The sequence below is a fragment of the Strigops habroptila genome, chromosome 8, assembly GCF_004027225.2.
Source record: "Strigops habroptila isolate Jane chromosome 8, bStrHab1.2.pri, whole genome shotgun sequence".
In the NCBI taxonomy this organism is placed as follows: Eukaryota; Metazoa; Chordata; class Aves; order Psittaciformes; family Psittacidae; genus Strigops; species Strigops habroptila.
The window spans coordinates 12,128,261-12,154,179 of NC_044284.2; the positions used below are offsets into that span (position 1 = coordinate 12,128,261).

Here is a 25,919-nt window from a genome sequence, read left to right on the forward strand (position 1 = left end):
TGACAGAACCATTGCCTTAACACCCCATCTTCACGTCTTACTTTTAAACTCTTCCCAGGCTTTCTCTTTTCTCCTACTGCCCAGTTCATACAAATTGTCCGTGCTATGGCTTCCAAATCCCTGTATTCCCTTCTCATTGCACCCTTTTCTCTCTATCTCCTTTCCTCCCTGGTACTTACTTTCCACATATTTTTTCCCCTCTGTTCCATACATTCCCTCAGCCTCCTTGTCCAACACCCACCACCTAATAATACACTTTCCTGATGATTTTCTTGCACCAAGCAAGGCTTTATGCCCATGTCACAAAGCACGAAATATGCCTGGATTTCTTCTTAATAAGATGACTCCATTTATAAGGACCACAAAGAGACAATCTTAGCAGACAACAGCTTTTGATTTTAGCTGGAATGAAACAAGATCAACTGCTTTTTAAAGGACAAAAACTAAATAAAATTTGCCTACTAGCAAGCAGTTTAAAAGCTTACAACAATTGTGACAGAGAATGTAACAACATTCAGCAATCCCACACCAGTTCCCATATAAACCGTTACATTTACTCTACAAATGGCTTTGTTACCTTTCACAAAATGCTGAGATTCATGTGGCACTGGTGATAGCATCTATGAGTTTCTGCACAGTCTGGTTTCACTATCTTTAGCTACTCTACCACCTTCCAGGAATTCAACGATTCAGTCTCCTAATCTGTCCCCACAGGCAGGAATGCTGTATTAGGTCACTGCATCACAACTAGCTCCCCTCAAATGGAACCTGTGGCTATCATCACAGTGGCATAACTTGTCTCCATGTATTCAGACAGCAGGAAATTCCCTGCTGATCAGGTTTTCCTGCATGTCATCTACAGGAACTTTGATTTTAATAATAATAATAATCTGCAATCTGGAATTAAAGATAAATTGTAACCATGTTATTTCTTTAGTTTAGTCTTCTAGACCCTGAAAAGAGAACAAACAGTTTAACTGTCTAAATAATTGTAAATATTACTAAAATGCATATTTGTATAATGACGTTCATAATTTTCCTGTGAGAGAGATCAACTAAAATCCTTGCACGTATTTTAAACAAGGATGATTTTTCTTCCTAGAAACTGAGTGGAAACATCGAGGTATTTACTTGGCATAATTCAGATACAATAAATCAAGCTATCTATTTTGCGCCTGGTCCTAAAAATCCACGACTAAACTTCTGCTAACTTATGGGAAGAATAAAGATTTTTTTCCTCCACCTCCAGGCAAAAGAGAGTAGCATTTCCTACGTATTTGCATTTGCCTGGAAGAGAGTAAAAGACGGGTACAGCACTTGAAGTCTCTCCCAAGCACTCATTCTGAAGTGCTGCAGCACAGCAAAAATAATAACTAACAGATGGACTTTCATTCCTAAGTGGTGAATAACCTCTTCGTGTGGTTATGATTTGGTGAACATGGAAGTAGTGAAATGCACTCTTGATTTAGGTATGAAACTTATATGGCAGAAAGTAAACAGAATGTATTGAAATAATGCACAATTTCTATATGTAACTTTGTCTAACTAGAATTCTGACATTCTATAAATCTGGAACACAGTCAGTTTTGTTAGTCCACATGTGTGAAAAAGAATTAGAAAATTCCATGAGCAAATGAGCAGAGACCTTACAAACAAAAACCAGAAATGACTTGCCTTAACATTTCCTTTGTAACTAATTCTTATCAATCACTGAACAATATGAAAGCCTACTCTGCCTGAACACTCCTAAGGAAGTGGGACAGGAATCAAGTTCAAGTTAATATTTTAATATGAAAAAATAGTATACTACAGTTTACACTAATATTTTAAAACCTGCTAGCTCCTCCTTCCATCCTGGTCTACGTTTTTTCCCTTGGTCTAGGACCTCCATAATCTGCCTCAACAAATGTTCACGAGCCTTTCCTCCATACTGTTGATACCTGCATAGCTCAACCTATACCAATACAGACCAGATGCCTGGCCAATCCCTTTTCAAGTCAGATCCCCATCTTAAGTAACATGTCTATCACAGATGTCATTTTACTGAAAAAAGGAAAATTAGGAAAAGAAACCTTCTCTTATCAAACTTTTGGCGCACAAGTCCTACTAGAGGACTAAAAAACTAAACAACTAAAAAAGCACAAAAAGACAAGTTGCCAGCATACCAGGAAAGCATCTCAGACATTTATCACCATCTCCTAACTAAACCTAAATAGACAGAATACAGAATAACAAGAAAATCATGAACCTGTTCCTCTACCTTGCCATATTTCAGCCATAGATCATCCGCAAACAAAGACTGTATTAAGACAAGCCATAACAATCCACAGTCTCCTCTCTTTTATGGGACGCGAGAGGCCCTTTCACTAGGGAAATCTAAGAACTGTTGAAAACTAAAGTGTAAAATGGGACAACCCCCCCCCCCCCCCCCCCAAAAAAAAAGAACCTTTACCAAAGAACAAAACCCAAACCACCTCTTCCTGCAAACATATTTCAGGGAGTTAAAATATCCTGGAAGAAAAAAAAGCAATACCCAGGTGAAGACAGCAGGAACACCAAATGTCATCTAAGTTATTTGGTACAATAGTACATGTCCAAAAAGATTTAATGGTTTGTTCACTTTTACCCTAGAAAGTATACAAAGCAGTTAATGGAAAGAAGTGATAAGCAAAATAAGACTACATCACTGTAGAAGCACAAAGCTGTCCTTGTCTAAACCTCTAGAGAATGATGCAATTGAACAAAGAGAAAAACACAGTAAAAGTTGTTTAATGACAATCATGGAAAAATCTATCAATTGATGACAAAACCCAGAAAGCAGATAAGACATCTGCTGCAACAATTTAGTGGACTGACCATTGAGAGTGATGTGGTAAAAGGATTTAGGATGCACAATAATGATCTAAAGATTAACTGAAGCACAAACCATTCTGCCTCTTTTAGTCATGAGAGAAAGTACAAAACAGAAGGAAAATGTGAAACTAGCAAATGGCAGTTTCTTGGAATTGGTAGAATTTGGTTCAAATACAGAAGTGATACTGAATTTCAAGAAAGCAAATACTTTCCCCATCTCATAAGACACAATGAAAAGAAGTAACATGATCCAGCAGTAAGTAAAGATGCTGTAATTCAAGTGCATCATGGCAATAGTCCTTTACACATACAGGAATTTACTCGTCTGCAAAGCCAGGAAGCTTACAAGCTCCTCAAAAGCTCAAGGTTTAGAAATCTTTACATGGTATAGCGCAGACATAGTGAAAAAGGGTATACCACAATCATGTAAGGCTACTGTATCTGAGACAAAGAAATAAAACAGCCTAATGAATTAATGATAGTCAGAAGGCCTAAAGGGAATATGAAATTTCACAAGGGAAAAGTTATTAAAGGAGAGTGGGTTGACTACGGAAGATAAAAGCTTGAAGTTTCAAAAACTGAAAAGATATTAGTAGCATCCTTAGCAGAAGTGAAAGCTGTGGGTGATTCCCCAGAAATGCAGGGAAGTCTAAATAGGTAACTTTTACCATTCATAAAATACTGGCATGATCATGGAGAAAAAGCAAGTATCGTAAGTCTACTTTCATTACTCTGTACACAGCCTCATGAAACATTACTGTAAATTATTTTAGAGGTGGGGGGTGTACCAATGAATGACAAAGGATTCAATGAAAAATTCTTAATACATCAAGTTCAGAAAACTAATAGGTCAAATCTCATTTGACAACTTATATTAGCATAGGTAAGCAGTGCATTGATAAAGCAAATAAATATAGAACTGATGAGAAACCAGTCCTTGGAAATTGGCAATACTATTGTTATTGCACTTGGCTTAATCTAACAAACCTCCACTTCATGAACAGGAAGAATGGATACTTCTCTAATTTTGGATCCCTAGATAGCAACTTCTAACTTCCAAATTTAGCTCACATGGAGATAGCCTGAATACCTCCAACACTCTGTACTAAATGGTGGAAAAAAATATCCACAAATTTATACTTGTTTATCGGAATCACAGTGCCATAAACCTTCCATTAAGGGGTTACTAACACTTTACAATGAAAAGGAAGAGCTATGAAATAAAGAAAACAAATTATTTTCTTGGCAAACAAGCAGGAAGGTCAACTCCCTCCTTGGCAAGGTTGAAGCAATCAGCCCTCGCTCATTTCCGTCAAGAAAGAGAAAAAAACAGAGGGATTCCCCTTTGGCAGCATCAGGAGGAAATAACAGGTTTTCTCATCCCTGACTGGAACATGAAAAGGTTCTCTACTCCGCCTTTGTGAAAATGCTGATGGCTTCACTGCCATGTTTCACAGCACAGCAGTTTTCAAGTTCAGCCTGTAACCTCAACTGCCCATGGAGACATTTGCTCCTAGAAGCCTCTTACTCCAGCCTCCCCATGCTGCCTGGTCCCCAGAATTGAGAAACTCTGCTAACTTTTAAGTCAGCATCTCACCGTATCTTTTTCTTCCAAGAAACAAGCAGTAAATCCTCCTTTTCCTTCAGCGAAAATATTTCAACAGCAACCCAGACAGATACAGTTGAATTAAACCCCTTGATATATCTCACAACATTTATGCTAGACTGGAATCGGACAAATGGTTTGAACATTATTTCTGCTCTACAGCCCATTTTTACCAGCTCCTTCCTCTAGCCAAGGGGCAACAGATTATTCAAACAGGGGTTTTCCAGCTGCAATCTTTTCTTGGACTTCATGGCCTGTCCTCTTGCTTTCAAGTCTGCCTCATATATGCATGCGAGGCAGTACACAGACTTCAATGAAGGCATTTTCCATACTATGCATGTTACATAGCACATATATACAGGCAAGCTCCTCTCTGTTCCACAGCAGAGATGGCAGCCTGGAGCAAACTGCAAGATTTGTTCTTGAAACAGCCTTTCCTAGATGCACATTTCCTCCGATAAAGGAGAGAAAATCTGCCTGTGCATGTGCTGGGTACGCTGCTCCCATGCTTCAAGCCCAGTTACGATGCAGAAAAGAGGCTGCTGTGTACAGTTTTATGTTTTCGAATTTGGGGTCTGCCTACCTGCTTTGCAAGCATGAAGGGTCTGAAGGTCTTCAGGTCTCTCTGTGGCGCTTACAGACCACCACTAGATTACTAGATGGACAAACCACTGGCTTAAGCCAACACTAGCACTTTTGTTATAATCTCATCCTCCACCTCTTTACTTAGTCACATATTCCTCCTCTGTAAGTGGTCTGGATCTAACTTGCTGCAATACAGACAGCAGAATTTTGGAGCGGAGACTATAGTTTCAAATAAATCTTTGTGCAATAGATGTCTCAGTCAGCAACTCTTTAGCTGTGACACTCCAGAAACCCTAATGCAATACCATCAATTATAAAACAGTTCATCCAAAAGAATTCAGCATGGGTTACAAAACCCGGGATTGTTATTTTAAAAAACAGGCGCCTGCTGGTTCATAAAGGAATCTCTTTCAAGAAAAAAAATGAATGATTGCTCAAGATAGTAAGATGGGCAAATTCTGGGTTTTTTTGGAATCATCCCAAAAATCTTCTCAAAGGTCAAATAATTGTAGTCAGACATCATAAACATTTAGCTATGCATGCTACAGATTCAGACCATACATGCTGCTTATACTCAGCAATGACTAGTTTTCTGCTTTCCATCTATGTTGTGTAATACAGGATTTCAATGAAAAACGTAAGTAGATAGGAAGCAAAAGTGACTCTTTTTTACAGTAAAAGCTGTGCATCCTGGCATCTGATGCTCTGCGTTACTTTGGTCAGCAGAGAGACTGATGTTCAGACAAAGGAGAAGCATGTGAAAAATGACACTGAAACGGCTGCAGTAACAAAACTAGAAAACCTGAAACGACCACGAGAAAACGTAACAGAGCATTCAGTAAAAAAAGCTGAAGTTTTAATAAAAAAACCCCAAAACAAAACCCAACACTCTGGGAAAAAACAGCAGCAAGTATTAATACACAGGAGCGCCGTGTTTAAGAAACAGACTACAGCCCAAATTCTATTTCCCCTTGAACAGTACAAAGTCGCCAGAGCCTGACTACAGTTCTGCAGTGAAGAATGACTATTGTAAGCTAGCTCCCTGCTTTTGTAAAGCTGGCAGAGCTGCTTTTGTGCCAGCTGCTGCGAGCTAGAGAAGAGTAATGAATTCTACTGTCAATCTTCTGCTGGCATAGGTTGAAGCCAGCTTGGGGTCTTTTCCAACTCATGCCAAGGCCAGAAGTTCATCCAGGGATTCGTATCCTTAATTCCTGTCTCATGTGTACCACATACTACGCAAATGTGAAAAGAAATTGCTTCCTAACAAAGAGTAGAAAATGTTAAATAAACCACCCCATGCTTTTCAACATTTGTGGAAAATGCAGAGGAGGAAATGATGCTTGAAATGTGCCAATTCTAGCACATTTGTTTTCCTAGATGAAGTAGTACTTTTGAAATGAGGTTGTAATACAATGATAAAAAGAACTGATCCATGTACCACAAATAGCAGTGACTTTTTAAAGCAACTGAGTTATGTACGAAAAGCAGAAAGCAAAGACTATAAGCTCTGTTGGTTTTACATGAAGTTACTCACAAATGATAATGCAAAAGGAAGTGTCCTAGGAAGACACTATCAATGTATGAGGCTATCTTGCAACATATTTAAATATAACAGGCTTCTTATAACCTTAAAATTACTGACAAAACTAGTATCTAATAGATTTTTTAATGACAAGAAAATAAATAACCAATATATACGACATTTAAAATTATTTGGTTCCATTACATTTGTATTATTCTTCGAATTTCAGGCTGCTTTTCTAAGAGTCTGTTGGTATATTTGCACACACTAGAGCAAAAAACTTACTTCATCTTCCTAAATCTATTACTGTGACTATTGCGACCTACAAATGTGATCTAATCCTTAGCTATTTAAAAACAATAGACTACAAAAGAAAATTCTCTTTGAGCACAGAGCTCAGTCATCCAAGGAAATAACTCATTTCTGCCAGCTGATCTTGAGACAGGGAAGTGCTCCAAAATTACTAACATCATCCAGCCTTCTGGGAAGCAACTGCATTGGGTCAGTTAATGCAAAATAAGTGTTCACCACCATAAAGCAATGGCATTTAGTAAAGAAGAACCTCTGGTACAGTTTTAGTGGATTTTCTTCCCTGTGGTGCACAAGAATTAAGTGGCAAACATGCCAGCATTCTCATGTGCACCAGCCAATGTCACCACAGAGAGTAAGAAGCCCCTTGATGTTGGAACTCGCACAAAAATGCTTTTGGTATTTTTTGCTTTCTAAGTGAAGCATGAGCCATGCCGGTACTACCGATATAAAAACCAATGTTCCAACTGATTCTACACGCATCCCTGGATGGTGTGGCAGCTTTACAACAGGAAAGCTACAGGATACAGTCTGGTATTGCTCTGAACTCCAGCTCCTTGAAGGATACAGTCCACTGAAAGCGGCAGGCTTTGCAAAACTTTTATTGCCAGCCAGACTATATTTTCCAACCACCTAAATATTCTGTCAGCACCTAGTGAAATCTTCTAATCCCCAAAGTATTCTACAACAGCTTATTCTGAAACAATGTTTGCATGCCATTCTGAATGTATTAACAGGCAAAAAATAAAATTACTGTATAAATAGAGACCAAACACGGATGTTTAAGAAAGCATAATTTTTTAATTCCATTAAACTAAATGTGTATGATTAAAGACAGGCAACTAGCTAAACTAGATTCATGCAAGATGTTAATCAACCCAGTACAAGAGGTATTTGGCATAGCTTAACCTCATTAAGATTTATTTAATTAATTGTCTCTTAGGTTAAAGTATCTACATGTAAACCAAGTCTGTTGCAGTTATTTCTCTTCTAGAAATAGCATCATCTTATACGATAAGGATGAGTAAATAACCTTTTCATTAAGTTTCTGTAGTTCAGAAAAAACCCAAACCCAAACCCAACTCTGACCTTTAACTTACTTATAACAAATACCAAGGGTCTGTTTGATTTAGGAATTCTTTTTTTGAGGAGGTGGTTTGGGGTTTGTTTTTGGTTCTTTTTTTTGTTTGTTTTTGTTTATTTGGTTTCATTACACAAAGCCTAATAAGGCAATTCTCAGGAAAATAACAAGGTGTATTTCCCAAACCAGACTGTATAATTTGGCAGTTACATCTTTTCTTTCCTTAGTGGAAAAAGCAAAATACTCTTAGCATATGAAGTCACTTTGAAGGCATCTCAAATAGAGGACTGAAGATAGTCAGGACACTAATTTATCCTGAAGAAAGAAAAGACTACTTTATAAAAGAATGCAGGCTGTAAAAATCATCCAAGAGGCAGCAGTTAAACCTTTCTTGGAATAGTTACAGTCGAGGAGAGAATGGACACCAACCACCAACTCAATGTTGCATAACAGGTGACAGAAACAAGCACGCCAAACGGAAAACTATTATAACCCATTCAAACACAAATTTTTTCCAAACCAAGATTTTAAAGAAGGAGGAGAGTTGTGTAACATTCATTTTTTCAAACCCTCCTTCACAAGATTCCTTATAAAAAAGTGCAGTTAATGAGAAGACTGTCAAGTGGTGTAACAGTTGCAGTGCTATAGAGTGTTATGTGATAGGTAGGGAGGGGAGGACACAAGGAAAGACTATACCTTGGGTTGCTCCAAGTAATTGTGGACTGCTACCAATTCATACTGGAGGCAATTCTTACAAGCTGATTTTAGAGAAGGCAGAAGTAAGAGCTTATCATAAAGTTCTCTAAGAACTGTCACCACTGATGATAAAAGGCACCTCACAGGAAGAAAGTAAGCACCATGTAGTTTGGCAGCTATCCATCTGCACACCAGCAGATTTAACCAGTTGCTTTCTGAAGTTCTGCAGAACTCCTGTGAGGATGCAGAAATTTGTACTACATGGCTAATTTGTATTTCTGGAGAAAGAGAAAAACAAAACCCCAAAAATTTAAAGCATTCCGCAATGGACCTTTAAACTAAAAGGGCCATTTGCTGTGAAACCCAGAAAAAAAGCCAAAACTAAACCACAAACTCCTGTTTCATAAACAATTGCAGGAAATACTAAAATCCTTCTGTAACGTACTTATCTTAAAAGTAGAATACTAACATTTTATAACCCATAATAATCCTGCTTAGATATTCTCTGAAGTACTACTGCGCTTCCTCAATAACATGCAATTGTAGCTATGAAGATTTTTCTTTTCAAAAGGTTCTGCTAAGCCTAAAAACAACATCTGACCCAGCAATATATATTTACAGTCTTTCTATTATCTACTGCTTGTAGAGAAGGAATTTTTCTGGTGGACACAGGAGAGGTTTTGGATAACATAACATTCATGTAGACTTGCACGTATTTGTAGAATGCACCAATCCTACTTCTCCAGTCTGCCCACAGAGTGACCAAAGAGGATTTTGCCACACAGGAACACGCAGCCTAAAATCATGCAGAGTGAGGTAGCACAGGATGAGAAATAACTCTGAGGTGACAGTGGCACTCAAGGCTACACAAACCAGCAGTTAACAGCTCCCTACTGTTAAAGAAACGGATAAAGAAACTTGAGAAAGCTCTGTCTGTGCTCAGTTTTTGTTCCATGCTCAACTCCACTAAGCAGCAAGCTCGTCCCATTTCAATCGTGAGTACTTTCACTGCAATTCCAGGTACAGATTTATAGAATGAGAACCAGAACTTCAAATTAATTTAACTGGGGAGGGGGTGTGTGTGTGTGTGTGTGCGCGCGCGCGCAAAAGGGAAAGAAATTAAAGTAAACCCCCTCTTACTTAAGTGCAATGCAACTACAGTAAGAATTTGAATTCCCTCATAGAGCCTTTGTCACAACAACTACGCTGGCACAACTACACTGAGAGCGTCTGCTGGCAGAGACACGGCGGATGTCGACAGAAGATGCTTTTCTGCTGACATAGCAGTCCCATCATTTCAAACTAACTTTGTTCTTTCCTTTTAGGAGAGGAATTTTCTTTCAGTATTCTGCTTCCTTGACCTGTCTCCACTGCCACAGCTGGGCCTGCTCCACCAACTTCTATGAACAGATTCATATAATGTCCGAAGTGAGGAATTGCATTTCTCAAGTCAAAACTTTCCTATTTTAACTTTCTCCGTTTCCTTTTAAACTTCACATTCACTAAGTGGGATAAATACCAATTACAGTGACTTTGATATCAACCAACACAGCTGATTCTGGGAATACTGATGAGGCTCAAACTTAAGGATTTAATTTAACCTCATGAAAAAGAATTCTCTCGCAACAAATCTGCGAGCTAAGAAAACGCTGTACAGATTTCAGAAGAGGAAAATGTTAAGTAACAAAAGAAACTGATGAGCACAAGAGATGGTCCACTTTGATATTAAATTGGTTTCTTTCCCCAAGCGGTCTACGAAACTTACATACTCTATTTCAGAAGATCGAAAAGTGAACTTGACCTGCTATTACAAAAGCATATTTTCCTTCTTTTCTGAACAAGAAAATGAGAAAAAAAACATTAAAATATCAGGGAAAAACTCACCTGTGTATACATTATTTTTAAAATACAAGTAACTGGTCAAGATCATTGCTTGAATAATGCCTTTCATGTACTGCAAGTAGATGCACAGCGGTAACATACTGAATGCATTTTCAAGTTTTGCTGGATTTTGAGTTAATTACTGAGAAGGGCATAAAGGCTGTTCGTGCTCTGGGAATCGATCTTAAATACTGCTAGTAAAAGATGAGCAGAAAAGTCTGCTACAAATATTTAAAAAATGGGAAATTGTTTCTGATCTCATTTCCTGGAGCTGAGCTCTAAAAAGTCTTCTTTACTTAGGTGCAACATACAACCTCTATGGCTGAAGCGCCTCTGCTGAATGGCCCTTTACAGAGCATTGGGAAATCCAGTAAAAAGACAGACACGGAACTGAGCAAGCTTCATCTGCCCAGTTGCTACTGCAATGGACTTTCCAGGGTGGCTCTCAATATGAGCATTTCTAAATTTTCACCCCAAACACCCAGAATGTTGCCATTCTTGAACTAAATGGAAATCGTCCAGACACTTGTCTTTCAGAAATCTGTGTAAAGGTCTGTTTAACACTTGTAGCCCTCTGACTCAGGGGACGGGGCAGTCCAAGGTCTATCAATATTCTTAAAAGACTGAGGTGAAAAACACATTGGATGCATTTGCTTTTTCTTCATCCCTATTAGTCAGATGACCATCTTCAGCAATTATCAGTCAGGTTTTTCTTTGGACCTCCTCTTGCAATACACACACTTAAAAGAGCCCTTCTTGTTATCTGCAACAACATCGCCCAGTTTCAACTGTAGTTAAGCTTTGGCCTTTTGTATCTTCTCCCTGCGTAAATCAGCCATGGCTCTGTAATCTTCAATTTCACTTAAACCCAACAGGTTTCTAGTTGACAACTCTGATGGCAAATGTTACAACCACATTTCAAGCAATGATTGCAAAGAGGTGAAGAATAAAAAAATATATAAAAAAATCAATCAAAACCATGAAGATTTTGGGCTTCAATTCTGAAATACATTACAAATTTTTGAATAGTACTGGGAAAAACACAGCACAAACAGGAAGCTAAGCTACAACTACCATTCTTTTAATATACCTTTCCCCCCCCCTTAGAAATAATATACCACGCTTTCTGGAGGCATGTTATTTACATTTCTTACATTTGTAGAAAAGAATGTGCTTTAAAGAACCCTAACTAGGAATCACTGGTCAACCACAATAAGCTATGACATTAAGCTGATACATAGCCTTTTCAGGAACAATGACAACAGGGTGGAGTGTTCAAAATGGTATTTACACCAACAAAAAATATTTCTCTAAAGTTTAATTTTGAAGTTCTAGAATGTTGTCTGTTCTGGAAACAAAGAAAACAGCTCTGCATAAGTCTGAATTCTGAAGTCTTAAAAACCCACACCCAGAAAATATGGTAACATGAAGAGTGATGAGCTAGTAATTTTGAGAAAAATGTGTTATTTCAAATGGAGTAGCTGGATGCTGATAAACACGTACTTTTTGCTGCAGAGATTTAAAAAACCCCAGCTGTCTCCAACTATCACTTCAACTCTCGTGAGGAGGTTAACACATGCACAGAGGAACTTGCACAAAGGAACGGATGCCTACATTGGTCAAGACAGTAATTCAGCATTTTAATACAAACCTGTCTTCACTGCAGACACTTATATTTGCATGGACTGCTGCTGAAGCAGCTCAGGTACAGGCACACTCACTATTCCACCAGTGTAGCTGTGAGTGCCTTAGCTTCATAAATTGTCCAAGGATGAATGAGCTGAATTTACTACTCAGTAATTGCAGAGAAATTTCAGTGTTGACATATAAAAAGACAAAAAAATGTGGCATGAAATGGGTGGCAATTACTCACTGAAGATTAATCCATGAGATTATGTAATCTCCACTCACAATATAAAAGACTAAGAAACGTATGATTTCTTTTTTGCTATTTTTAATCCTTAAACACACAAACAGAAGAACCACCTTACCTGACAGAGTTTTGTTTCCTGTTTTCTATTTTCATTAAAATTTGTACATCTGACTGAGGAGACGTTGTATAGATTTTTAATCTGGGGAAAAAAAAAAAAAAGAATATGCAACAGAGATGAATAATGTACAATGACTTTTCTTCCTATCATCTGTAAGAGAAAGATATCTTTTGCATGTCAACAGCCAAAAGTATTTATATCTTCATAAACACAATAATTTGCCACATACTAAGTATTTCCTATAAATGAGTGCTCTAATTACTAGTATGTTTTTCTAATTATTCTAAAGAAAAGGTTCACTGTCACCCCCACTGAGGTTAATTATGGTTACATTTTTTTGAATTACAGTTGCTTTATTTGATCTTTATGCCATGAGTCAATTTCTTAATCTTTTCCTGGTTTAAATTTGGTGGGTACTCCAAATTTACTCCAGGGTTAGCTGCTTGATGAATGTTAGGATGGTTTTCATCACAGGAATCAAAGATGCTGCTGACTGGGAACTCAGCTCTGCATGCTGAAAGTGCAGCTAGTTTAAACCACTTACTCGGAACTGTTCCCCTCTTTTATTAGTGTGTTACATGAACTAGCCAGAAAAGTTATTCAATACACACCTTTGACAAACTACAGGATCTGACTCCACTGGATCAATGTATGGCTTAAGGATATCAGCAAGCGTTTTATCATCAGGCACCCTTTCACCAAAGATAAAAATCAAACACGTAAGACATGGTTCATCATGTACACAAAAATCTGTTGTCTGAGTCATTTGGAGGAAGCTGCATATTTGCATGCTACAGTGGCACAACCAAGTAGTTTATGGAAGGATCATAAATATCTATCAATACAGCATAGATAATTGTCAGCTTTATCACAATTTCAACACTGGAACTTCACTGGCATATACAAGGAGTAAACAGATGTGTATCTCTAGTTTCTAACCCTGCAGCAGGAATAAGCTGTTCCTACAGCCCTAGAAGTAGGCAAGGGCATACTTCTCACCCCCTTCAGGCAAGATAAAAAAGATAGATAGATTTGTCAACAAAAGCTTATTTTTTGGCCTTTGCAAAATGTGCTTATGGGCTTTCCTACAAAACAACCAATGCAGCCATTTCATCCCTCATGAAGGTCAGTTCCAGTGTGCAGGTGAGGAGACATGGCAAATCTTGCTGAACGTCTGCTCCATGAGAACAGAATATGTTAGGTGTACAGGATAATGCCATCATGAATATAGAAGCTGCTCTGTTTACATAGAGAAAAGGACTAGCAACCAGACATTTTACCTGATTTGAAAAGCCTGCCAGCTTTCAAACAGAAAAGGACTACACAACTTTGGGTTTTTTTTCGATTTAAATGCTCTTTTAATTAGGACTAAAAATAATATTTGAGTTTAACTTGTATAATAGAAAAGAACTGATCAAAATATTTTGCAGTTCAATTTCAGCAGACTAATTTAAGCTTTATAAAAATCTGGTTTTCAAGCTTTTACCCTTTTAAAGTGTATTCAGCATGAGAGTGAGGAAATACGAGCTTCAAGTGCCAGTAGAATTTTTTCTCCCTGAAACGAGAAAGAAATAAGATTCTTAATGTTAGGTGGTAGCTACTACCTGTTTTTTCTATGAAGTTCAGTAGCCTACAGCACGGGTGCAGAAGGAAACAGTCAAAGTTTTGAATGGCATTTTCAGAGAGTAAAAGGGGCACACAGAAAAGCTGAGATGCTCTTTGAAAGACGCAATGCTCCCAGATCCTGCTGAATTTCAAGTCCTTATGGGATGAAAATCTGTTCATTACAAGTACAGAGACCACCAATTATCTGGTCAACAGCATTTCATATTTTAAGAGGGACTATCTTCCAGCTGACTTTCTATATGTATAGACGCCGTTTCATTTCAGAAAAGGAATCTGCTTTCCGGCGTATCACCTGGGACTGGTTGCCGAACCTGTGCAACAATAATAGCCAGAGGTCCACGCTGAAGCCAGGTTCTACAAAAATAGGGGACTCGACTTTCCACAGCAGTGATGACCTCAATAGAAAGTGTGTCATGGCCAGGGAGCGAAGCTGCATTTTAGCATGATAGGGATAATGGAAGCTAGAAAGAACATATGTTTTACAGAAAGGTCAGGGAGCTTTTGGTAGAGACCAAAATTCATGTCATGCTCCTTTCTCCAGTTCGTTAGTTTTAAGACCCATCTTCACTTTCCAGCTAGCATAACTAATAGCTGAATATAGAAGCAGAGGGGTTGGAACTAGATAATTTTAAGGTCCTTTCCAACCTTAACCATTCTATAACTCTATGATTCTATGAAGCATGGTTCCAGTGCAGTATCTTAAGAAACACAGTATTACCTAGAGAATACTTTGCTAAATTAGGAAATCTCTTTTTGCCTTTCTACTCGTCTGCAGAAATGCTGCTGAAGTCAATACTGACTTAAGACAAAGCATTTTTCCTCTATTGCTCAAAATTCTCCTGTTTGGTATGGTGAGTGTAACGATATTTTCTAAAAGAATCTTGTAAGGAAAAGCACTGTCTAAAGTGCTAAAACCTTTGCTCTGGTTCAGAACTTTAACACTCATGACAAACAGCAAAGATTTGGAAGAGGAAGGTGGGAACTATTTACCATCTAGAAATCAGAGCCCAGACATCTATGTGAAGTGTCTAATGATACTTCTCCCCCCTCCCTGGTTTTTTTGTTTTTTTGTTTTAAGCACCACTTAAGATCTATGAAGCATTACATCCAAGATAATCACCATCAGTTATGCAAAGATTCAGGTACTACAATTAAAAGTAAACACAGTATTGCTCCAACATGTTGTTTAATTTATCAGGCAAATGAAACATTATCCAGCAGGTTCTAGCTGGCTGCACAGACAAGTGTACGTGTATCCACATACACTTAGCACTTACTTAAGCACTTACCACGTACTTTAGTAAACTTAGCTGCTAAGTTCAGTTAACTAATACCAACTTTTACATGCAAGCACTTTAATAAAAAGTACCCTTATCAAATAAATAATCATTCCCATACCTAGTTATTCCTAGGAAGAAAATAAGGTTTACAGCTGAACTACACTTCTTGTAGCATAAGTAAAATCAGAACCCTAGCTCCAAGGAGCTAATAATTAGAATAAAAAGAACTACTGAAGGCCAAGTTCCCCAAAGCAATATGTGACTCAAAAGAGTTGTACAATATGCTTTGTGATTCCTCCCCTCTATCTGCTCATGATTGTTAATGGGGATTCTGAACACTAAAGTTTAAGAAAAAAATAAAAATAATAATTCCTTATCAAAAAGTTTCACTTTGTGGCATGGTTTAACCCCAGCTGGCAACTAAGCACCATGCTGCCACAATAATACTGATCGTAATGAAAAGGAAGATAAGAAAGAGAGAGAGGAGTAAAACCCAAGAAACCCAAGTGATGCACAGGTCAATGGCTCACCACCTCCAGACAGTTCCTGGGTAGAGACTGGCAGCTCCCAGCCAACTCCCCCCAGTTTATATACTGGACATGACGTGCTGTGGGATACCCCTTTGGCTAGTTAGGGTCCGGTGTCCTGTCTCTGCTCCCTCCGAGCTTCCTGTGCCCCTCCTCAGTGGCAGAGCATGAGAGACTGAAAAGTCCTTGATCAGAGTAAGTGCTACTGAGTGACAACTAAACCATCGGTGTGTTATCAACATTATTCTCACACTAAACCCAGAACACAGCACTGCACCAGCTACTAGGAAGAAAATTAACTCTATTCCAGCTGAAAACAGGACACTTTGGAAAATAGAAACTTCGAATTATTTTTTTTTTCTCCCAGCAAGCCAATACTGAAACTGCAGCTAATTACTTCATCTCTCTTCAAAGTACTCTTGCTTGAAAGTAAATGGCAAGCAGGTAGGAGAGATTAACAACTGGGTAGAACCTGCTGCATGCCAGTTATTAAAGTGAAGCATCCATCACCATCAATGATCTCTGCCCAGTTAGAGAACTTGATGTCAACTGCAGATGCTATCAAAGCTGCTTCACAACAAATTCTGATTAAAATTTGACATCCTGGCTCCAGATCTCACTGACTTCATTTTCCATGATGGCTCACCGGGGTAGTATTTCCTTCAAATACAACTGACATGTACTATGTTCACTTTCTAAATGAAAATGCTTAATTGAGTAAGTCACAGGCAGTTGAGTAACAGTTCACTGCATGCAGTGTTCCATGCTGCTCAGCTGCCATGGAACACCACTCCACGGTTTTCTTGAATACCAAGGCACTGACTATAAAACTACTAAATGGCAGAGATCTGGATGAGGCATAAGAACATCAGTAAATGTGCTTGTGCACATCACATTGATGTCAGTAAACGCAGCATCATAGCCCATCCCTGCATTGCTTGGCTTCAGATCCTGGTTTGGCTACTTCAGAAGCATGGAAACTGATCAGAGGGAAGAAGAGGAGCCAAACACCTCTTCCCTGCGTGAGATCTAGCTGCAAATTATGTTCAGAACTGCACAGGCTGATCTGCAATTATTGTTCTAAAGCAAAGTAACTGTTTCCCTTTCATTTGTCCTTAAACTTCCAAAACCTTATCTTCTATCACAACTGTAGTTTTCGCAGAACTACATGTAAATGAGTTCTAAATTTTTCACAGCAACAACTGAAAGATTTCCATTTCTGATGTTATAAACACAACAGCAGTACACACAAAGTGGCTGCTACCTCCAGTTAGAACAACTGCAAAACTTATCATCATCTTTTACAGATAAAGCAGTACCTAAGAAGATGCTCCAACTACTGCAGGTGTAGGCAGTACAGCTGCTGGGAATTAAAGGACAGCTCTACAAAGGATTCTGGGATTTAGACAATCCATTTAAATGTCTTGGCAGATTTTTAGAAGTGTCCAGTGTTTACGTATGTCTTAAAACATTTATGAAATATCTCATAAAGCTTAACTTTCTCGTCTAGGTTTTCTCTGAACAGCCAATTTTGCCTAGACTGCAGTAGAAGTTTTTACATATGTAAAATCCTTCTTTTAACCTTTAAAAATGTGTGTGTGTTTATGTGCACATATGTAGGTATATATAACATACACATTGACAAAAAAATTCAAATACCAGTTGCCGTTCTGGCTCTGCAGAAGTACTTTGCTGCCAGCCTGTCAAACACGGCGAGTCACTGATGATTTGGTTTCTATTTAGCAACTAATATTCTCAAAATGTTTTAAAAATAGTATAAAGGACATCTTACATCAAAGCGCAAATACTAAGGTATTTCCTGTATATGTTATTTTGAATTGATAAAAGAGGTGAAAAGGACATAAAGAAGTTTAATGAAGGACCAGTTATCCTTTAATTTGACAATAGCCAGTACTCTCACCTAATGCACTACAGTTTAATTGAAATACTGGACGCTCGGTATCTACACCTTGGGATAATGTTGCCTTTCTCAACTTCCTTAAGCAATGAAGATTCAGCCTAAGTGACTAGATTCTCTTGAGGATTAAAACAATAAATAAATTAAATTAAGAGAGCATGCAGAGGTATAATGATTTCACCCCTTCTCCCCCCAACTTTGTGTTCCTAGAGCCAAATTGACTTTGTTGCATTTCTAATAGCAGCACATAGAGAAGATGTCTCCATTTTGTTGGAACTTCATCAAGATAATTGCTGTCTACTGAAAGTTCATGTTTCCTAGTTACAGTAAACAGCAAGACAATCAATGAAGAAACTGAAATGCACATCCTTTGTAACACATATGGTCTTCTATCAGGGGCCTCCCAACACCAGATGTTACTAACCATATGTGTTGCAATAATCAAACAAGCTGGGCTTGAACTGAGAGTCCTGTGTAAATCAAAGAGACACTGGCAAGGCCGAGTAACCCAAACTGTAATAATCTTATATAAAGAATGGAATAAATCTACCATCCTCTTTATCTCTGAAAATAAACAACATTACCATCAGATTCACTATGAGAATGAAACATTTGTTGCTAGAGGGAAAAAAATTCTCAGGTACAGAACTCAGTCAGTACTCGTCTTCGCATGGGGGGGTTCTGAAAATCTGGTGATTTACTGAGATGCATGAACATCCTGCTCTCTGATCACGCCAGAGTAGCATTCCTTTGCCTGGGAACTTACTTTGGCAGGTCTCAGAAAGCAAGCAAAACTATGTACTAAGTAACAACTAAATGCAAGTTTAACAGCTCCCTCTGTAATATTAGCACAAGACCCAGCTCAGATAACTCCTTAGAGTCTTAAGATCAGTAACACTTCAAACAATTTATTTTAATTATCCTCACCTAGCTAAGGATTAAAGTTGACATTATAGGGCTTTCAGGTATATCTCAAAGTAGCTTCTGTAACACTACCAATCTCTTAACTGATGCTAAACCCCAATCTCCACACCGTATTTTGTTCTCAGAATTAAACAGAGATAAGGAAAAGGATTCCTTCTTCTCCCACATATATCATCTGTTCAACTGCTCCCTAGCTGCAGGCATGCCTTCCATCAGGGAGGAGACTTCTAGCCCTCTGGGCCCTCTTGGCAGGGAGGAGGTAAAAAAGATTTTGTCTGGGAGGTGCTGTGAATGGAGTAGGGAGGAAGCTGGATGGAGACATCTATGACAGTGTAAGCAGCAGGGAGGTTCAGCGCAGGGCAGCACAGACCACACTGCTGAGGGAGCTGTGCTGCCCCATTTCAGCATCTCACCTCTGCCATCATTTCCTGCCAGAGAACCAGGAGGCATGGAGTTGTCTCATTCCCATTTGACCTGCTGGCTGGCAGCTCCTCAGTTCCTGCCCTGACCCTCTTCCCAACCTGGTCACATTTCTCCACTCCTTTCCCAAAGGCTCATTATCCCAACAGGCTACTCCAACTCCATGACAGCATGCATCCAGAAGGGGAACTGTTGTTTTTACTGGAAAATAAGGGCATGGCAAGAAAGGTTGGGTGAAGCAGCACATTAAAAATAATTTGCAAATACAGTGTCCTAAACAACCTCTAAGTCAGATGTCCCATGAGTTCACAAACCGGACTCACACTCTACTTTCTAATGACCTTCAATTATCTAGATATTCAAGGTTAGTCTAATCCATGTGTTGCCCAGCACTGGCACATATGCTCTCACGACACTAAGTGTAGTAAACAAACTAACGGAAACCAGGAAATGAAATCTGGTTAACACATCCGAACAACCACTGATCTGTCCTCCAGAGCTGGCAGGGGCAGGGGATGACACAAGAATACATCCTGTACTTCCTAGTTTTAGATTACTCTAATTCCTGCCTTGTACAGCCTAACAGCTTGGCTTGCATGGAGAGCATGAAGAGGACATCAGAGAAGAAGGTTCTCAGCTTTCCATGCACATATGCTGAGCAGCTTCCAACCAACCTGCACCCTCTGGAGTAACCCCTCTACAAATCTCAACTGACAAACAGCATGAGAAGGGGTTCAGTTCTACAGAAGAATAGACACACCGGTCCCTGACCACACTCAGCTGTTAAGTTCATATAACACAACTGTTTACAAAGCTTTACCCCATTTGAATGTAGTATTCAACAAAATGTTATGGGTGTCATGAAATCATATGGGATAGGTGTTAAATGGCTGATACTCCCTGGTTCGATCAATCCTCAGGTTTGATTCCTCAGCAACCCATTTAAGGAGAGTAAGCAGAACACGATAATTAAAAACAACCAACCAACCAAACGCCCCCCAAAACAAACAACCAAAACCAAAGGTTAATTTTGAATCTGCAGCACTGAATTCAAACAGCTGATTGCTGTGAGAGTAACAGTAGCAGCAAAAGAGGGGAAACATGTCCTTTGGGTAGTACACATTGAGGATATTTCATGCCACTAGACAGCAGATAAAGGAAAGAGAGGGTGGTTATCCTCTTCAGAAGAGGAAACATAACATGTTCTTTCTGGTGGGATGTGAAAGTCCCAGAAAGGATAGCATTCCAAAACAACAACAACAACAAAATTTCCCCAGGACTTTATGATTAACAAAAACCAGTAAGGCATTCTCCCAGATAGCCTGTGAAATATTTGAATGCCTATTTGCCAAGAAGTTACCTTCCTTACCCCATCCTCTTAGTTTAAATCTTCTGTTAAACAACATAAAGCACACGATATGCATGAAAGCATAATCTGCTCAAAGCTTAACTTCTTCCCAATGCAAACTACATTTCAGTGTGTACCCAAAAAGTCTTTCTAGAGTAAAAGAACTGAAAAACACAAAATGTGAGGGCAAATCTCTGTCAGCGCAACACTGTACTACACCCAGGATCTTTCCAGTGGTGTCGAACCTCCCTGTATCTGTGCCTTTTCTGTTCTTATGTCCTTCTCTTAGCTGCTGATCCCAGTATTCCTGGTCTTTCTGCACTTGCTCTGGCTCTTATATATATGGGTATGGCTCTTATACCCTCCCCTGTATGCCTTGAGGGTGTTTATGTTGTTTTATCCACAAGGAAAGTTAAACTCAGCTCTAAGACCAAGATACTTCAACAGCATGAGACTAGCACAAGATACCTGTAAAAGGCAAAGCACGCAGCCAAGGCAAAGAAAGTCAGGGCAGAGGCAGACAGCTCACAGGACTAACATCTGCCAGGAGTGGAGCTGCTGCCCTGCATGTTCCCAGGGAGATCCTCCGCAGGGTGAGGGAGGAGAAAGCACCTTAGCCTTCCTTTCCTCCCATGGTCCACCCGGGGCTTTCTCTCGCAGTACAATAGGTATCTTCACAGCGCTGCACATCCACAGCTCCTTCACGCCTCACGCTCCGGAGTGCCAAGCGCCGCTACTGCTCCGTCAGAGAGCGACACCTGGCGGCCACCCCGTGCCCCGGCACCTCGCCATCGGGAGAGCGGTAAAACGGCGGGCAGCGGGAGAGAACCGGCCGCCGACACCCGCAGCCTGAGGGGAACCGCGGGGAGCCCGCGCCGCCGGCTGCGGCCACAACCTAGGGGGCACTTGTATGTGCTCCCACGGATCATCGAGCGCAACTTCTGCCTGTTTCCTGCGACAGAATCACAGACTGGTTTAGGTTGGAGAAGACCTTAAAGCTCATCCAGTTCCAACCCCCTGCCACAGGCAGGGACACCTTCCGCTAGACCAGGTTGCTCCAAGCCCTGTCCAACGCTATAGCCTTGAACACTGCCAGCCTAATGAAACACTTTGTAGGCTTTTTCTTACTATTACAGTGAAAATACTTCAAAATACAAACTCTGGATACTGTGAGAAACCCCACAAAGTGGATACACAGAAGAACACTAAAGAATCTTCCTAGCCTTTTTCCCAAATTCCCATCTGTCTGCCTGCTCTTGCCTCTCTAAGCTGTGCTGTATCAAGCATCCACATCGTCCAGCACAGCAACTCCCACCACAGAGATGACTGTTATTGGAAGTACCTCTTCAGAATTGAAGTCAGCCTTTTCAGAGAGAGGCACTTTTGCAATCATTCTACATCAATCCTCTATCACAAACCTTTAAAGAAGTGTCTTCTTTTCCAGCAAAACTCAATGTTAATTAAATATGGAAAAACACAACAACATTGATTCTTCCTCCCGTTACTCTTGGTGTTCCTCCAAACAAAGTGAGAACTGCATAAGCTCGTGATGTCAAAGAGCCTGAAAAATTAAAACCTGCAGCACAAAATAGTAAATCTAGATAGCTTTTGTAAAAAACTTATGCATCTAATGGATTTTAAGAGCAAGCACACTGCTATGAATCCAGATTCACATCATTATGCATTCAATAAAAACAAAATATTGCTGACTGTAAACAACTGAAGACTCACACGCAGTTGAAGGTGGTTGAATTTTCTCTTCTCTTTGTAAATCCAACAGGCAGTGTTCTCAGGTCAATTTCACACTTCCGAGCTTTGTTTCTCAAGCCATATAACTAGCAAAAATAAAACCATTTTTTAATAAATATATGAATAATATATTCAAAACCCTAAATTTAAACAGTAAGAGTAATGCTGACAGGAATTATGGGAAAAGCGTAGAAAAGGCCGTATTTAATGAAGTACTTGCTTTAAAAAAGCCCACCACAAGTGAAAAATTAATTAAATAAGCCTAGAAACTATCTGAAACATTCTCAGGTGAAGTTTTTCCATGCTTAAAAAACAACACGACCTCTTTATAATAAAAGTTTTTTAACACCCGGGGAAAGGCACAGACAACCAAACACAGAGTTGGTTTTTGGGCTACAACCCCACTAGCAGAAAGGATGCACAAGCACCATCTTAGCCACTATGACAAATTCCAATCTGAAGGTTGCACTAACGGTATCATCTCATAAACATGCCCAGTAACACACCCTAAAACCTGCTACCTGTACAGCATCTCACCACCTTCAGTGAATGTTTTCAAGACATCATGGTGACCAGCACACACAGAGTACGACTTCAGCCTGAGAGGAAGCTGGAGTCTTCTGAAATTACTCTGTCATCAACCTGAGCTCTCTCCAACCGAGTTTAGTATTTAAATATATCTTCACAAGACTGGGAAACAACATGCCTTTCTGTGACGTATCAACAAATAAACTATTCTGGAGCAGATTTTGGTTTTCTGTGGTTTGTTTTCCCCTCCCGGTCTTCACAGTTTATTGTTACAGGACTTTCAGGAAATGCAGTAAATTTCTGTGATCTCATTAGTGCTTTACTAGAACTGGAGGAGTTTTAGAAAAAATCCCCTGTCACACATATAAAGTTGGCTTTTACTTCATTGTTGCTTAAATTTATTCTGTGCAGAAGTCTAGTCACCTTCATTTGGTATGCAGGGAAGCATGTAATAATTTTTAGGGAATTAATAAATGCACTGTTTACCTGGGAATTTTGTATTTAAAAATTTAAAGAAAGTTGTGGAGATGGAAGGAAACACTCAGGCTTTCTTAACATGCATCTGTCATAAAACAGCAGGAGTGGTCACGCATTACTTCTAAGAACATAACACTGTTAGCAACTTTAGCTAACTTCTTCAAGCAACTGGACATAGCCATCAATATTTTTATTACACAAATCTAGAGACTTCTTTTGATTTCTGGCTCTAAAACTCATGGTCATTCATACTTTCATAAGAAAAAATTGTATTGGACTGCCTCAGTGTGAATTCACAGGTAGTCTACCCTATCCCCAACAGACCAAGCTGCTATTTTCAAACTTACAAGTTTTTTTGGTGTTGGGTTATGCATAGTAAGACGTCGAGCAGCAGCATCAGCTGCCCTTCCTACATCTTCCAGGAATCGATAATCTGAATGTAAAAAAAACAAACAAGGAAAAATGTAGTGCTGTCATTTAGTAGGACAGAAAAGAAAGGGAAAAATAATGATGATAGAAAAATCGGACTACAAAACAAGCGAAGCACGATATAATCGCTCACCTCTTGCTGACTGGTGCCCAGCAGTTCCCAAGCAGCAGCCCCGGCCAGCTTTCCCCTAGTCCATATGCTGAGCATGACGCCATATGGTGAGAAATACCCCCTTGATCAGCTGGGGTCAGCTGTCCTGGCTGTGTCCCCTCCTGGCTTCTTGCGCCCCCCAGCCTACTCGCTGGTGAGATGGGGTGGGAAGCTGAGAAGCCCCTGAGTTACTGTAAAAGCTGCTCAGCAACAACTAAAACAATGATGTATTCTCAACATTATTCTCATCCTAAATCCAAAACACAGCACTGTACCAGCTACTAGGAAGAAAATGAACCCTATCCCAGCCAAAACCAGGAAGCTAACCTTGTAAAACCAACAAATTTTAAAAAGCACAAGGGATATTCTTACCACTCAAAAGATTCAAGTCGGTAAATTCATTTATGGAGACAAACGCTGTTTTATCCCTGACTCCATTACAGCTCAATGCAAGCTTATGCTTCTTCACACACAACAGACTGAAATGACAAAAAGAAAAGCATTAACATACTGTATTCAGGATGAGTGGGGCAAATAACCAAAACAGTTTAATTCAGATAATAGATACCTGCATGAGTATTTCATGCACCGTGGACATCTGTACTTAGCTTCCTCTTGGCTACATGTTTCACATCTGAAATAAATAAAAAGTATCTCTTCATAAATGCAAACCCCAAAGTCAGGGAACCTCTCAGGCACAACGCGGAAGCTTAATAAATATAGATAACAAATGTCTCATGAAAAAACCCAACCCTCTACAAATATAAACTGTGTTTTAACTAGGCTATTACAACAGATGTTTCTCCTATTCTTAGGAAAAAGTTATTGATAACTGAAACAATCGTCACTTTTCATTTTTTTTTTTTAAATCTGATAAATGGGGAAGGGAAATAATGCCCCCCTCATCTGTAAAGTTTTCAGGAATGGCACAAACCCACCACTTTCAAATACTAAAGGACAACTCTAAGCCTTGAAATACTGTTCTTCCGGTCCCCACCACATGCTCACTGCTAGCTGACAGCAGAGGTGTGAAGGACAAGCCCGGCAGTACCATCTCCTGCAAGAAGGTCACTTTGTACACTGCCAGAATAATGTATTATAACTACAGCAAAGAAGTGTTTCATATTTAGAAATAATATTAGGAAACATTTCCTCACTGAAGCGGTGATCAGGCATTGGCACAGGCATCTCAGGGAAGTGGTGGAATCACAGTCCCTGCAAATGCTCAAAACCCGTGTAGATGAGGCCCTCAGTGACATGGTTTAGTGGTAGACTTGGCAGTGCTGGGGTAATGGCTGGACTTGATGACCTTAAAAGGTCTTTTTCAACTTAGCTGATTCAATGGTTCTATGATTCTATACACCGCAAAGCACAAACAGGAATTACTCCTGAATAAGGATTCCTTTTTTTCTTTCTTGTAGCACCTCCACGGTGCCCAACGCACGCTGCCAGTTCAGCTGCTACACCAGAGTGAACATGCGGCACCTGCCTGCAGACCCCGTTAACACCCAAACCCGGGCGCTGCCACCCAGGACAAGGCTCACTCCGTGCCCAGCACACCTGGGCACAGCTCGAGGTGTGCCCAGCACCTCGAGCACAGCGAGGTGCCCTCGCTCCTCTGAAACCAAGCTGCCCCGTACCGCAGCGGCAGCGCCCACCGCAGCGGCGGCTGCTCCTCTCCACACACTCAGAGAAGGGCTGCAGGGCACAGGGCAGCGATGCCGGGCACCGGGGGGCAGGCCCGGCCCGCAGCAGGCCCCGCGGAGCCCCTCGGGCAGGCCCAGGGCTCCGAGTTAGGAGAGGCCGGCGTAGCCTTTTCCCTTCGGCGGCCTCGAGTTTTCGCGGAGCCCAAGGAAGGCGCTCCTGAAGGGGCCCCGCACCCTGCCCGTGCCCCTACCCCTACCTCTGCAGAGACATCTTCCGCCCGCCCGACGGCCGCCGAGCGCTGCCGGGACCCTCCCGCTCCGCCATTGCCGCGCAGCACCGCCTCCCCACGCGGGGCCCGGCAGGGCGGGCCC

The 25,919-nt window shown here is 40.2% G+C and overlaps 1 protein-coding gene across 1 annotated transcript in view; it reads right to left on the reverse strand.

The window, feature by feature from the left end:
* The window catches only part of ZNHIT6 (zinc finger HIT-type containing 6), a 38,924-nt gene extending 13,005 nt beyond the window's left edge, over positions 1-25,919 (reverse strand). Inside the window, exons 1-8 of the mRNA XM_030495368.1 lie at positions 25,805-25,919; positions 24,470-24,535; positions 24,274-24,380; positions 23,669-23,754; positions 22,299-22,402; positions 14,011-14,079; positions 13,136-13,216; positions 12,525-12,605 (exon numbers count right to left, since the gene is read on the reverse strand). Coding sequence (XP_030351228.1) covers positions 12,525-12,605; positions 13,136-13,216; positions 14,011-14,079; positions 22,299-22,402; positions 23,669-23,754; positions 24,274-24,380; positions 24,470-24,535; positions 25,805-25,872 — 662 coding nt within the window. The 5' untranslated portion in view covers positions 25,873-25,919. The remainder of the gene's footprint in view (positions 1-12,524; positions 12,606-13,135; positions 13,217-14,010; positions 14,080-22,298; positions 22,403-23,668; positions 23,755-24,273; positions 24,381-24,469; positions 24,536-25,804) is intronic.